The 16,196-nt window shown below is 37.9% G+C and overlaps 1 protein-coding gene across 1 annotated transcript in view; it reads right to left on the bottom strand.

Annotated features, from left to right (window-relative positions):
- Positions 1–479: 479 nt before the first annotated feature.
- tspan15 (tetraspanin 15) overlaps positions 480–16,196 on the bottom strand; it is a 66,798-nt gene continuing 51,081 nt past the window's right edge. Inside the window, exons 6-8 of the mRNA XM_006630573.3 lie at positions 12,580–12,630; positions 10,459–10,575; positions 480–3,017 (exon numbers count right to left, since the gene is read on the bottom strand). Coding sequence (XP_006630636.1) covers positions 2,856–3,017; positions 10,459–10,575; positions 12,580–12,630 — 330 coding nt within the window. The 3' untranslated portion in view covers positions 480–2,855. The remainder of the gene's footprint in view (positions 3,018–10,458; positions 10,576–12,579; positions 12,631–16,196) is intronic.

Raw genomic sequence — 16,196 nt, 5'->3', positions numbered from 1 at the left:
TGTGGTTGAAATAGATGCATCAAGCATTCTTAGTTTACACCTCCCACAGCATACCAATAAAAGGTATTAATAGTCCAGTCATTTGTATACAGAGAAGGAGAAGAATGTTCATACACTCAGTTGCGAATTACGCATTTCTAGCACAGACAGCCTCTTATTTTTGCCATGTATTTATTTTGTAATGCCCCAATTCATCTCCTGACATACATGTTACTGTTTAGTTGTGAAAACAGAAACATCCCCTAGATGTGTGTTGTCATCTAAATGCCACCTAGGTGGTTGTTCAATTTCAGTTATGGATGAACTGGGTATCTTGGGTACTTTGGGATGCAAAGTGCTTTCTAAATACTTGAAATTATGATTATATGACTAACTATGACTAATTATCTGACTGTGTGATTTTGTACTGAGAATGTGAAGTTCATTTTCTTCAAAACAAAATACTCAATAGTTATTCTAACTGTCAACAAATACTGTACTTCAATTTTAAACAGTTTATTGTAAGTTTATACAAAACAATACAAGAAATGTCAAATGATAAAAGATTGACCAAATTACAAATGGCATTCATATTTATCTAAGCTTACATCAGTAAAACAAAGAGGCGCAATCTTATTGAAACTTTCAGCTTTAGAGCCGACAGCAGTGTAACAGTACAGAAGTGAGTAGGGGAGAAAAACAGCTACAACAACAGAAGAACATTTAACAACATCAAGGAAATGGTTTGTCTGTATTCACTCATTTTACCTTATGCCTAATGTTCAATATAAAGAAAAACATGTCTCACTTAGATTAAGTTTAAACTGATCTACTCTATTTGACTATTTGGTTTATCAATCAAGAGGATTGGATGGGTCTTAAAATTCACTTGACTTCACAGTCAGCTAAGCGGGGAGCTCCTCACTGTACTGTTACACTCAATTGTCTTTGTCACTGTGAAAGCTTGATCAGCAGCAGTGTCTTTCCAGAAGTTACTTTTGATATAACATAATACCAGGAGTAACAAATGACACAGCACCTGGAATGGGTATTTTAAGAACTGCAAGAAAATAAGTTATGATGTTTTACACAAACCTTTTAAGAAAGGAATTTATAACAAGGCCGAAATGCAGTTTTGAGTTTTCACTCTTACATGATGTCATTTGTGTTGGTCAGGACAGGCTGTGCTGTAGTAAAATATTAACAATGTCACAGCAAGACACTCAGACCACACACAGCACAAGCTGCAGGAAAGTAACAAGATTAGAAACCCCACTGCAGGGGTATTTCACAAGGCACTTCAAAGATGACTATAAACATTACTTATTTATCAGACGTTTGTGTTCATAATGCAATACATTAAAATGTCAAAACAACCATTTATAAAATGCCAACAAAAAAGAAAAACCCTAAACAATTTCATGCCACTTGCAATTAATGAAACCCCAGATTAAATACATTTTCAAGAAATGAAAAGCAAAAACAAACAAGGCCACCAGAATGTTGTAATTTGTTTAGTATTTAAAAATTAGCAGTTGCATTGTCAATTTAAATGTTTAATTCACCTCAAAAACAGTTGAAAATCACGATGTCTCATTCTTTTGTTTTCATGTGGTAATTATCTTATTGGAGATCTTAATTAGGGACGTTTTACATACAGTATGTATAAGGATACCTGAACACGGGTTTCAAACACAGCAGCTACAGAGAGGAGTCAAATCAGTTCTCTGGCGTCAATTATACACGGTCACCCAGAAGGATGAAGTGACTGAGAGGCTCAGGAGCGATTTAACCTGAGACAAAGACTTAGGAAATGCACACAAGTGACAGAGTGTGAAAACACAGCCAGACACAGGCAAAGTTATTTTTTTAAATGGTTACATAACTGTACATGTTAAAGACCGCAGTTACAAAGGCATATAAACTCCTGAATTAATTAGTGCATCATTGCTATGTACTGTCAACTTAATAAACAAGTAATTTTCTACAAAAATTACACTAAAAGAAAATTGTATAATCTAACAAGAGGTTAAAAGTTCACTTGGTACATCTTAAGTGCAATATTTCTCTGGAAAACAGACATGAGGTACTAGTTGATAAAAAACATAGGTGTACAATAGCAAACCAGATTCCTAAATAATTTCTCACTCACATTTATTAGTTTCCAGTGGTTGTCAAAGTAATTCTGCTGAGCATCCATTTTTCAGCCTTTCATGCTCTGGGTTCCAGGTCCTCAGGCTTTACTACAGGGGGATGCTCCTGCATGCTTCACTACACTCTTAGGAGGAAGTTTACTTGGAGCCAATTATTTTGAATGTAACCTTGACCAGCATGCTGTGGTTACACGAATACAACAGAAAACATCTCTACGACACAGTAGGTTTCAGGGCCCTTTATGTGAAACAGGAAGAAAGCATCTCCAAAACCATGGGAATTCTTGATGGCTATAAATGTATCCTCTACTGCTCTAATTGTAGATGTCTGGAACAACTTGGTGATCTGGGAACATACTTTTCTCTCAGTAAATATGTACCATTAACTAGAATTACTGGAATGGCGTTTAAATAGCCAACTAATTCAGTCTGAATAGGCGATTTCATCAGCTTGCATTGAGCAAACTCATTTAATCTGTTGGCAAACTGAATAAAACTGCAAAAGATGCCTTTTAAATATATTTTTTTTAAATTGAGAAAATGACACCAGCTGGTGGACACATACACAAATAGTCTTCAAATGAATAGTTAGAAGCTTGATATATAAATGATGAGAACAGACTAAGTAACCACCCCCACACCGCACACACCCCAGTCAATGAAACTGCGGTGCACCTGTGTGCTCTACCTCCCTCAGCTATGGGCTGAGTTCTCCTCTGCCTGTCAATCAATGTCAGGCAGACACCTGCAGCAGCGTGCCATCCTACTCTGGGACATCACGTTCCTGCCCTCATCTGCCAGCAGCGCGTCTCTTGTGTTCCCACACTCGGTGATGGTGTCCTCCACGCGGGTGATGTACAACCAGCAAATGACCACACCAAAAAACTGGAAAACAAAGCCACAGTGCAAATTAGAAACATGCCAATGGCCAAGATCAGGAGCATGGTGTCACGCCCGACATCCCTCCCTAGAGGGCGCTCCACTGCTCCTTTATTGTCTGTGTGATTAAGCTCTCCAGGTGTACCCTGTTAGCGTTATTATTTAAAGTCCTCGGGGCTCATCATTTGGTTAAGATGGCGCGAGGCCCGCCTAGCACCAGGAAACCCTACGTCCGTCTCCTGAGGGCATAGGCCTCATCCCCGACACCTCCCGCTTCCTGAGCCCGGGGTCTGGAGGATCTCGCCCCGTCACCTTTGGACCTCCATGATTTGTTTGTCCGTGTGCTCCCTCCTCCCGGGGATTTTAACTTTGTCGCATCCCAGGATGGATTCCTTGTTGATGGACTCTTGGACTGTGTTTTGACCTGCCCTTGGACCCGTTTGGATTTGGATGCCATTTTGTCTTCCCCGTACACTGCCTCACGGACTGTCACCATTATTTTGTGCACTATTAAACCCTTGTGTGTTTCCTTTTACCACGCCTCCTGTTTTCTCCAGCTCTTACCGCATCGCATAGGGTCTTCTACAAGATCGGACACGGATTTCAGTCCGTGTTCGTGACACATGGGGACAGCCCTGGAGTCTCACAAATGTTAGGTACTCGAAACCACACTTCTACTGTAGCCATCCCTTTGTTAACTTTGCATGCCACAGAGGATACTTGTCTGAAAGTGTAATAGCACCTGCCTAATAGTTTTAATAACAAGAAAGGAAGGACCTAAAAAGATGAGGCAGGAAATATTCTCATTCACATTAAGGACTGTACCCTGAAACGTGTGATCTTTACCAGAGTATACGCTTGGGTCCACAGGGAAATAGCCTTTCACTCATTTGTTCCCACCAAAAAAAACAAAAACAAATTGCTACCTACCCGTCTTTGTGATCTCTGGAAGCTGTTGTTTTGCAATTTTTAATTCACCACCATAAACAAAACCCACATATGTTCTTAAAATAACTTTAAGTAAAACAAATTTAATATTTTTTCAGTTTTCATACATTTTGGTAGAACGGAGAATTGTCTAGAGACATTGAAAATACAGCAAAGCTAAAAAGCATTTCTTTTGTTCTTCAGGGTGCTTTCCCTTTCAGGCCTTTAAAGAGTTTGCATTAAAGAATACAGTAAAAGAGATACAAATGTCAAATCCATCTTTACACAAAGATACTGTAACTTCCTATTTTTCACTACCTATCTCTGTGGTAATAAGATTTTTTACCAAAATATTACATTTAGCATCTAAGGATGTTTTTGCCATGTAACCTCTGAGGTACAACAGCCGGTAATCCTCAGAATTGTGAGAGCTTGTTTTTATTTTTAAGAATTTTTAGCTCAGATCCATTGAGCAAAGCTGAAACCCAGAGATGGCATTCACTGCATATTCCTCTGCTCTGCTTAAACAAGATTCAGTGCAAATTGTTCTTATAGTGCTGACAATGGAGGGGCTGTCAGTGAGGTCCATAGTGTTAGTTCTATGAATGGTTCTGATTAAGATCAGAGTAAAAAGAACCCATTTGAAAAAAGTCACAAAAGCATTACAGATGTGGGCAGATATTCAGAAAAAAGATTTTTGAAATTATTATTATTTTTTACCTCTAACCTGAAAATACTTAACTCATTTAAGTGCATTTTTTTAACCCCAAAATTTAACTCCAAATGTATATAACCTTTAAGTACTGTATAATGCTGACTTTCCATGGTGTAACAAACAAGTATACCTGTACATAGTCTTTCAGAACACACAGGATACAAACAACCAGATATGAATCAATAAGAAACTAAATAACAGAATTGTGCACAATATACCGTTTTCTGTGAAACCTAAACGTTTACCAAACAGTTGTATTGGTCTTCCACTGACTATCTAAAATCTCATGTTAAAGCTCTGAATTTGTGGGTCCATCTTGTTTAAAATGTGAGTTCTGGCTGCTAGTACTAAAGACTGTTCTGTTTTTCATCTAGGAAGTGAAAAGCTGCAGCAATATTCTCTAATGACATCTTACACTTTTCCACCCATCAATTTTCTAACAACTTCTTCCATTTTCAGGGTCACAGAGAAGCAGCAGTCCGTCTTGGCAAGCAATGGGCACAAGACAGGGTCCACCCTGGACAGGATGCAAAGCGGCAATATTGACACCTGCACCACTGTGTCACCTACTTCACACTTGTGTTCTTTTTCATTTATTCAACTACAACCCAAAGGTTAATATTTAATGCTCAGTGCAAAAAGTATATCCGCAACGGTCTTCAGATGTAATGAAAGCGCCGTACATTAGACGTATCGTTTTGTTGAATTGTGTTCATTGTATTGTATGAATTGCAAACAGATATGAAAGAAACTTGACTGGAACCCCAAATGTTTAAATGTCTATAGTACTGATCTGGTCACATTGAATGTCAACAATCACCACATCATCAAGTAACTGAAGTGATACGAAGAAATCATCTGTCTTTTTGTTCCTGTACAGATTGCAAAACGTTTTTTCCCCATCAGTAAAGGTTCAAGTTAAATGATAAACAACAGGTGTCTAATCCTGGTCATGCATGTTTTCCTGTCTCTCTAAAGCAGCAGCACCTGAAGAGCCAGGGGAAGCTGTTACCTCTGTGCAGTTCAACAAGTCACCACCTGCCTTCGCTGGTTAAGAGGGGTGTTGGAATGAAACCCTGTCAACACACCAAGACTGCAAACTCCTGTCATAAATAAACACACAATAATTATTCTGTTACCATTTCCTGCGGAATCTGAGGCCTACAGATTTTTAGTCACCATACTTGACTAGGAGGCCAACTGGTCATTCCAACTGACTTGATAGCCTTCAAGCTGTTGGTATTATCATCCACTTTGGTAACAATGCCAGCTGCAGCATTATTCATGTCCTGCTTCTGCAATTCACCATTACATTTCTACCTAAAAGGACCTTCAAAAAATAAAGCACATGGCTATTAAAAACTGCAAAATATACAAAGCAGGTAATTAAGTTCTTTTATCAGTTCATCAGATAAATCAGAACGTATTAGCTTTCACAGAAGAAATATGCTGATGGTTTCTTTTGCTGATGTCTGCTTGCATTGTAATACTTCATGATGAACAGCATACCAGCATAATTAGAACACATTTTCATCCAAATGAAAGACTCGGTAAAGAAATGGAAAGGTCTGTGATAAGGTCAATCTGGAAATGAACTAACAATAATTGAGAAATTACTAATGTGCTGCAGGGTTTTTTTTTACATCGTGGAGCAAATGAACTGAGTCACCATTTCAATTCTAATCTAAACACAAACGACAATGCTAGTGCAGTAATTTCAGTTTCATATTAATAAAGGGTGAACTTTTCCACTGAATTAGCAACACAATTCCAAATACAAACCATTACTTGATCCTGTTCTTAGAACTACAGACTTACAGTACCAAACTTGTTCTATATTTACACAGCAGGTGCTTTCCTGAAAGGTGATGTGTAAGTCAAAAAGACTTCTTCTTCCACTTAGCGAGCTGAACTCCCTCATAAAAACAATTACACCGTTATTCATTATAGATGTTTTAGAGTTCTACTACTGTATGGAAAACGTGAAAGAACGTTGTCAGTAGTGGCTGGTGTCACTGTGCCCACAGATGTTCAGACTGGACTACACAGTTAATACTGTATGTTAGCCTTCTAAATGTCATTTATTTAGTAACATAAATCATTTTTCTCTTATTTGCAGTAAGTACTTAGAGGATCACAATAGTTTGTTTGATGGTTTTATTGATTTTACTCTGCATTTTATACCATATAAACATAAGGAGTAGTACGTAATCTTGTGGCACATTGTGCAAAAAGCAAAAATTAACTGTCAATCAAGAACTACCTACAGTATAAAGGATACTGTACTGTAAAGTGTTAATATAGGGGGCAGAGTGGTGGCACGGTGGCTTAGGATCTGCACTTGTGGCTGGAAGGTTGCCGGTTCAAATCTCGCGGCCAGCAGAGGAATCCTACTCCATGGGGCCCTAAGCAAAGCCTTCAACCCCAACTGCCCCAGGGGCGCCGTATAAATGGCTGACCCTGCGCTCTGACCCCGAGCTTCTCTCTCCCCGGCTGTGTGCCTGTGTGTCTCATGGAGAGCAAGCTGGGCTATGTGAAAAGACAAATTCCAAATGCAAGAAATTGTATATGGCCAATAAAGTGATCTCATATAGGTCTTGAAATAAATGTTATTATTTGACAAAGTAATTGACCCTGGAGACTAGCACTAGAACATTCTAATGTGGCAGTATCCTGGAAAAAGCTTTAACGTGACATTACACTCGTTGAATTTCAATATCCCAGAGAGCACAGGCTGGACCAGTTTCTTAGATTTCTGCTGATGGCAGTAACTGGCTATTCCACTACTGCACTGTGTCAGTGGAAGTGAAAGAGTGCTGCCCCTCAGCTACATGAAACACATTTAATCATGCCATCAAAGGCCAGTCCTAACTCTATTCTCCTCACACAGCCGCACAAAATTAACTGACAGGCGTGGCAGCAATGCACTCGGGAATCGAAGATGAAAGTGCTCTGGAGGCTGTGCTGAGATTAAAATCTTTTTTCCATCACAGGTGAAGCAAGAACCGAACAGTTCAGTTAATGAGGAATGTGTGTCTAAAATGCAGAATGTGTTAACTCTAAATAGAGCATATGTGAATATTTTAAGAACAGGAATACTCAATACAGCATTTTTCCAAGATAACATGAAATTTGCAATTAAATGACAAATACCATGTTTTTCTACAGAAGCTTGTGTTAACCAAGTGAACAGTGTATGGCCTACAAATACACTGCAAAGGAACAAATTCACCTCTTGATCTCTTTCTGTCCCCTGCTCCCGCCTCTCACTCCTCTTCCCTCCCAACCTTTGTTCTCCCGCTACTTTACCTTTTCCTACTGCCCTGTCTCTCTCACACCTGAAGAAGGCTCCACGGCCGAAACGTTGTGTTCTCTTTCTTCTGTTTTTCAGCACGGAATAAACCTATTACTTGTTCATTTGCAGCCTACGCATGCTGACGCAGCTACCCACCTGAACTACTACAAATACACTGCTTGTGTAGTGTAGGAGTGAACTGCATCAGTCTCTAGTGGTTTATGCATTATTTGCGCAAGGCAATCGTTATGGTAATGGTAGTATATTAATTTTATTTTTGATAATATCGAGAGTAGTATAACAGCCTTTAAGACAACACAAATGGAGGCAAAAAACATATATACATATTTACACAACCTAATTCTTCTTGCCTAAACAATGAAAATGTAAAGTACACTACACGTGAAACTGAGCACGTCTCAGAAGAGGTTCAATGCTGGAAAAATAAGCAAAACAAATCCACAAATCTCCTATAAGGTAATTATAGGAGAAATTACCAAATTCTTTACTTTTGTATAATAATATAATACTTTTTTCAAGAAGCATATGCAATTGCACACATACTGTATATTACACAACAAAACAAAAAGAAAGTGGATAAAACACTCCAAACTGACTTAGTAAAATTAAAAGTAGAACTAAGTTACACATTAAAAACCTTAGAGAAAATATTTGTTTTCTTTAGACATTTGAAGTAAGAACAGTTTTTAACCACTTATCTAAAACTTCTTTCAGAGCTTTTATTATTTTCCCCAATGGAACCTTCTCTCTCATACAGAAATATATAACAGGCTGATTGCAATTTTGTCACAACTACTGTAAGTATTAACCCTTAGTAAAAATCGTCACACAGGAGTAAGTCATACAATACTTTCCCTTTCTTTACTCTTGCTGTTCTTCTCAGAAGAGCTCCTTCAATGTGAAAGCTGCAGATTATATACACAGCAGCCATCTCCTAAAGATCATCCAACAGAACCTGTTTTTACCTCAAAACATCTTGGAAAGATAAATGGTTTTCCTTCTTATAAATGGCGTTACAGAAATGTTTCATTTTTCTGCACTCAGGAAAAGAAGAAAATCTTAATTATGTGCCAAGAAAGGAAACAAACGTAGGGCTTAGGTGATTTACTTATTTTATTTAAACAAATTCCCCACCAGTCATTCTGCCTTTTCACATGTAGACTGCTCATTTGCATGTGAGTCCAATTCAAATTAAGGATAATTACCAACTGTATAATATTAAATTACCATAGCAACATTTATTGGTTTTGAGGCACTGCAGGTTTGACTGATGTGAGGTTCTCCTCTCATCACAGAAACCTCATTCCCTACTAGTGCAGGTATTGTGAAACATAGAGCACAAAACTGTAATAATGATTATTGGAGCAACTTCTATGCCACCCAGAACTGAATTTCTATATCAGTAGTTCTGCTTAACTCCTGCTTAACTCAAATTCACACCCGCGATTGTGGAAGTAATAGTGAAAGGTAGGGTCAAACAAAACATGTGAACATTTCTTGAGGGCAGCATGTTCTTCTGTCATGGATTCCAAACTGAGTTCCTATATACATGTGCAATTCTTACAATTTAGTTACAATACATTTAGTTACACTGCAATTCTTTGACCTGCTGTACATATTGAACATGGCCTTTTATGGATAGTGTTAGAATGATGATTGAGTGCAGTATAGTAAATATAGCATCCTGTAAAGAAATCCTAGAACTGTCTCATTTAGACCAACTGAATAATTGAAGGACTGAGAGCAATACTCCTAATGGACCAAATTAGCACCAAGACACTTCTTGTAAACATGCAAAGCTGACTAAACCAAGCCTCCAGAGATACATTTATGTATGAGATGTATTTATATTTGAAAGTTCTCAGATGGAAACTATGTCTTTGTTAATTTGTAGCACTAATATTTTGTTATTTTCTCCTTGAAATGTGTTTCTTGTTAAAAAACAGAAAGGGAATGAACAACACAATAGTAATAATCTCACAATTTATGCTGAAGTAGACCACAAAAGGCCTTTTAGTTGCGGTTTCACCTTAGTTCTTAAGTTTAATACATAAGAATATTATGTTTAATACATAAGACAAAATTTACAAATGAAGCACAGAACTTACTATTTGACCTGCCGTGCTTATTTAGCTGCTAGTAGCTTACTGATCACAAAATCCCATTTTTTTCTAGAAGCTTCCCAGAGACCTGGCTCCATTAACATGGGACAGCAGATTGTTCCAAAGCGGGCTTTGTGTTTAAAGGAACCTCCTGCTCCAACTTCCTGAATTCATTTAATCATAGCCATCATGTTCTTGATTTGCTGATGAGTATAAAGTACTTTGTGTTCACTTTGTGTACTGTTCAGAATTTTGAATATTGGATATTATTTTAATACCGAATGCTAATATCAGGTTAAAGCATTATTATTCAGGTAGTTTATGACAAAACTATATGACTGTACTTGTTGGATCCTACAGTGAAATTCAATAAGAAATCACACCTACCTGGGGTAGCAGAATACCAAGTAGAAGTCCCGCCATAATTGTGTAGTTGTCCAGAAACCAGAGAAAGACTGCGTCTGTGCAGCCCCGTACATGGATAGTAGTCAGCAAATCAAGGCGCTGCACAGAAAGAACAGCAGTGTTCCTTAAAATATACACTTTTCTAAAACAAATGATTAGATTTGAGCAGGTACTGCTATCTAGAGACAACCAAGTTTTGCAAGTCTTTCAGTATCTGTACTCAACCTGCTTTAGTAAAGAATCTAGTTGTACAAATGAAATTTATTTTTATATAAGCATTGGCAAATAATAACAACAACAATATAATAATAAACATTTCCCATGCTGTAACTTTCTTGTACCATCCAACAAGATTTCAGCATATGCTTTTTTAATATGATGAGCTTAACTGTAAAGCAACAACTGCAGGTACTTGTACAAAGACAGCTACTCTTATAATTCTTTTTAATGGCTTACAGATACAACGATTTCCATTTTCAGCATGAGTGGCTAATGTTAAATATACATGTCCTGGAATGCGTGTATCAGTGGTCAGTCCTTCTGCTGAGCTGTGATATGAGGTTTAGTCCTCATTTTAAGCTTTAGTAAGCATTTGCCTTGAAATTTTAAATGAACTACTACAGTGATTACATCTGCTGGAGGCTATAACATATTTAGCTTTCTATATGAAGTTCTTACATTCTTTAGAGTTTTTCTATTGTCGAATCATCATACATAACCTTCATCAAGGCATTTCTCTGTGAATTGGTTAAGAAACAGCAGATTCCAAAGTTACACTAAGCGTGTATACAAGAATTGATTTTGCATAACTAAATCAAAAAAGGCACAGCTTACTAGAAGTATTTTTAAAAAGTAAGATTATCACTTCTTCACATATATTTTCCTATTTGCCTACTATACAGAGGTATAGTAAACTATATTATTTTTATATTTTTATAACATATAAAATATTTTTATACTTTTATATTACAACATAAAAGTAGTAATAACACTACTATTTGCTATTCTGAAAACCACATCAGACATATTTGGAATTAAGATCCATGTTGGCTAATAGAGAATTAACCAGACAATACAGTCTGGGGATAAAGAGCGAGGTAGCATTAAAATACAACAGGAAGAAATGACTGGAAATCATTTGGTCCAACGGCATTATTTTATCCAGCATGCCAGCAGCCATATCACCCTGCAACTCACAACTGGCAGCCCACTGAAGCTCAGCAGGTGTGAGCCTGGTCAGTACCTGGATGGGAGACCTCTTGGGAAAAACTAAGGTTGCTGCTGGAAGAGGTGTTAGTGGGGCCAGCAGGGGGCGCTCACCCTGCGGTCCATGTGGGTCCTAATGCCCCAGTATAGTGATGGGGACACTGTACTGTAAACAGGCGCCGTCCTTCGGATGAGACGTAAAACCGAGGTCCTGACTCTCTGTGGTCATTAAAAATCCCAGGGCGCTTCTACCCCGGTGTCCTGGCCAAATTTCCAATTGGCCCTTACCAATCATGGCCTCCTAATACTCCCCCTCTATGAATTGGCTTCATCACTCTGCTCTCCTCCCCACTGATGGCTCATGTGTGGTGAGCGTTCTGGCGCACTATGGCTGCCGTCGCATCATCCAGGTGGATGCTACACATTGGTGGTGGTGGTGGAGGGGAGTCCCCATTACCTGTAAAGCGCTTTGAGTGGAGTCTCCAGAAAAGCGCTATATAAGTGTAAGCAATTATTATTATTATTATCTATATAGACTGTCAGACCAGGAACATTCTTAATGAATGAATTAAATAAAGATGGGATAACTTGCTTTTGGAATGCTTTTCTTTATTTATGACACCTTGTACACAGATATATCCCGTCTCTTCTTCTGTATTTGATAAGAGTACCCTTATCTACATCTCCTTAAATTGAGGTAATGACCTGAATGAACTTTGCTTAAACCACAAGAAATTATTTTCCTTCCTCACAATAAAATCGTAGTTTGATTTAGAATTTGCTAGATTTGCCTCTATTCCAGCAAACTGCAACCATCACAAATTTTAGTAGTATTCCCCTCAAAACGATATGAACAATTACCAAACAGATTATTGAATCCATAATGAATCGTCTCACCTCTTCTTTAAGGACTTTGTATCCACAGAGTGTGTTGGCAACTTGCTTTGGCTGCAAAGACAGAGAAACCAAAAGCCTTTGAATGATTCATGCATTTCATGAACAATTTTTTATTGATTTTGAATAGAAAACCTCAAAACAGAAAACATAAACATAAAAAAGTGGCTAAATCAATGTTTCAAAAAGGAGAGTAAGCAACAAGCCACACTGTCACAGCTGTTGCACTAGGGAAATGTAATCTAGCAGTGCTGAATTCTGTAAGAACAGCTTCTGAAAGCAATGGGCATCTCAGTCACCACTCGGTCTCATTAAATGTTTTTTGTTTAAATTAGACCTGCAGATAAAAGACATTGTGCCTAAAGGCACAGCAACTGTCGTTGAGACGGGGCATCTTAAGGCTCAACAGCACAGTCACACCAGCAACATTCGAAAGCACATTAGTCACATACACCCAAAAGCTCTTGATTACAGGACACTCCCAAAAACACACAGGTAGCTACCGCACACACCCATAGTGTATCTGTGACATAGGGGATCGGGAACAGTCATCTGGAATGATTCATGCATGTTTGAGGGCAAGGATAATTTTGTTTGCTAACCTTCATCTCTCTTACAGCTCAATGTTAAATTCACAATTTCTAGCCCTCTATATCTTACTGTTTGCATCAGTTCACCCTGAATGGAATATCCTTAAAATACATCAGTCTAGTCGTTCCAACTGTTTATTCTGTCCACCGATCCAATCCTACACACCCCAAAGTTTTGATTTAAAATATCCATTCACTTCTTGGGAATTTCAATACCCAAAACTGGAGGTGGTGTCTTGGAACAGTGTTCTGCAGGCTCAGAAAATTGGGATGATTGTACTGACGGACCCACGTCCTGTTTGAAAGCAGAAAATCTCTACTGTCAGCAGGAGTCACGGAACAAGACTGATAAATAATTTTGTACTGCCTGGGGATGAGTACACAAAATTGCGTTATTCAATTTAAGAACAAAACCTGACACCAGGTAAAGGAGCACCAACAGAAAATGTAATGTTTAAATAGAGTTATATATGAACTCCTGGATAAGAAGTGTCAGCAAAAGGCAGGCCTACTCCTTAAATCAACTAACGGATCTTCAGTGTCAACAGTGGAGCACCCTTTAAGACCACAATGAAGATGTGTTGTGTAAACTTGCAAAACTGGGTTAAAGAAAACAGGTTCTTGGTAAACAATGGACGACTTAAGCCTTGTTCTTGGAATTCAAATTGGCAAAATAGATTTCCACTCCCCTCCACCTCAAAGAGAATGAAAAAAGCCGATCAAGGATAGAAGGAGAAAAAAACAATGTTAATTAGCCGGGGGTCCTTGTGAAAGAAGGCTAACAAGGTTTGAGAATATATTAACATTAAACAGATTCAATACAATGCTGTATAATAAACACATACTGTAAGCAGACACTGCCTGCAGGGAAGAATCTCACAGGACAGGCATTCTAGAATATTACATGGTTAAGGTTTTGTAGCCTCTAAAGGAGCATTCTAATCCACTGCTACATCAGAAATGATGCCTAACCAGTCAGTCAAAAATGTGAAAGATTTTTTCAATCCCAAATAAGCACGAGCCCTTTAAAAAGAACATGATCTCCTGTCACTGAGAGGAGAGTGTTTAGCTGATGGTTATAAAAGTGTTTAGTACCTGTTACAAAGTAATCAATCCCAAATAATTCAAGTAAGGTAGCTGCGTCAGCATACGTAGGCTGCAAAGGAACAAGTAAAGGTTTATTCCATACTGAAAAGAGAAGAAAAGAAACACAACGTTTTGGCCATGGAGCCTTCTTTGGGTGTGTTTCTTCTCTTCTCTTTTCAGCGTGGAATAAACCTTTACTTGTTCCTCTGAATCCCAAATAATGACTAAAGAGTTCAGCTTTCAGCAAAGTCAGAACAGAACATTGCTGAAAGCTGATCCGCACTCTATTAAGAAAGGAAAAACTTTAGACTGGTCAGTACCGCGCACTCTAAATATTTCATACTGCTTCCTTCTCTCCTCTGGGTTTGTTCTCCCACCTACAGTACCAGTTAGGGTCTCTAAGGCTACAGATTATTCTGCACTGTCCTTGTCATGGTAAGCACACTCTAAATGCAAGAGCTTCAGGCTGTGTGACTTCTGTATAAAATAACACATCCATTTGAAATTGAACCACTAAAGATGTCACCAGCAAATTCTCGCAACACTTTTACCAGGCATTTACATTGCCTACTAATGAGCATCTTCTCTATGTACAGTAATAGGGGTGTCAGACATACTGTAGTTGGGAGGGCCACAGAGTCTTCTGGCTTCTGTTCCAGCTAAACTCTGAGCTATGAACAGTAATTAGTGTAATTCCCTAATTAACTGGATACACTAAAGATGCTGTATCAGCAACAGCATCTTTAAAACTATCAACTGTGAAATAATAAGTTTGATTAAGAAAACGATTAGATTAGGTCTCCAGTTATAATTAAAACAGAGACACTTTGGCCCTGTGGGAGCTGAGCTTGACTATTACCTGAAATACAAGATCAACTTTGAATACTGAATGTGCATTCCCACACACGTGATAACTTTTTATAGAGATAGAGTTTATAGAGTTGGTAAACTTATTTATAAAGCATTTCTGTTAGCATATTACTTTTATAAAGACAATAAAATACAGTTAAATATCACACAAAATAGCACTCTGATTGAACTGTGTGTCTGACTACCATGGAAAGAGCATGATGAACATGAGATGCAAAGCCACAGTGATATTTACCCCTATGCCCCAGGTGACTGCAGACGCTACTAAACTACAACAACAAATCAAATATGTCAGAACCCCAGTCTGCCTTATACAACAAATTGCATTGTGAGTCCATAATATAGCAATATACCAACACAGATCGCAGTTTGGTATCAGCTATTCAGTTGGTAACTTTCTCTATTCTTTATTATTCTCTATTCTCTATTATTAGTCAATGTTCTCTGTAAGACTATTTTGGGGAAAACTAAGGAGTAAAACTTAAATTTGCTCTTAAATGTCAGACATATTATTTGTTATTTAAAGTTCAATTGCAATCTTATTCAAAAATTCCTGACATTTTCATGGTAACCTAACTCGATGTTGATAGGAGCCGCAGTTATTTAAAAGCCTGACGCTAAGGTCCAGAGATACTGTAAAATACCAGTGTCTGAAACCAGGAAGCATTCCTCTGGAAAGAAGTTTTTAATCCCGTCAATAAACTTCATAACAATAGTGCCTGGATAGCCTAAGGACATTTTTTAGCTCTTAATCCTTCCATGTGTTCTTCTAAAGAAGAGTACCTGCAGCCTAAAGATAAAAGAACACGACTCACAACACCATGAAGTGCACCTGACACTAAAAGACCGTTAACAAACTCTAATTTGGGATTAAAAATGCAAAACATTAGTAACCCATTCTATTTTTTAATAGCACTTTTTACCAAGAAAGAAAGCTAAGCTAAATTTGCAAAATACTGCATTGGAAAGATTTTAGAGCCAATCAGCTAATGAAAGAATGATTCTGTGTCCTGAAAATATAACACTTCTACAGCAACCCATTTCATTTGACTCTTACCAATCCCTGGAATTTGT

This window comes from Lepisosteus oculatus, chromosome 4, assembly GCF_040954835.1.
Source record: "Lepisosteus oculatus isolate fLepOcu1 chromosome 4, fLepOcu1.hap2, whole genome shotgun sequence".
Lineage (NCBI taxonomy): Eukaryota > Metazoa > Chordata > Actinopteri > Semionotiformes > Lepisosteidae > Lepisosteus > Lepisosteus oculatus.
This window is presented reverse-complemented; position numbering and strand designations above follow the sequence as displayed.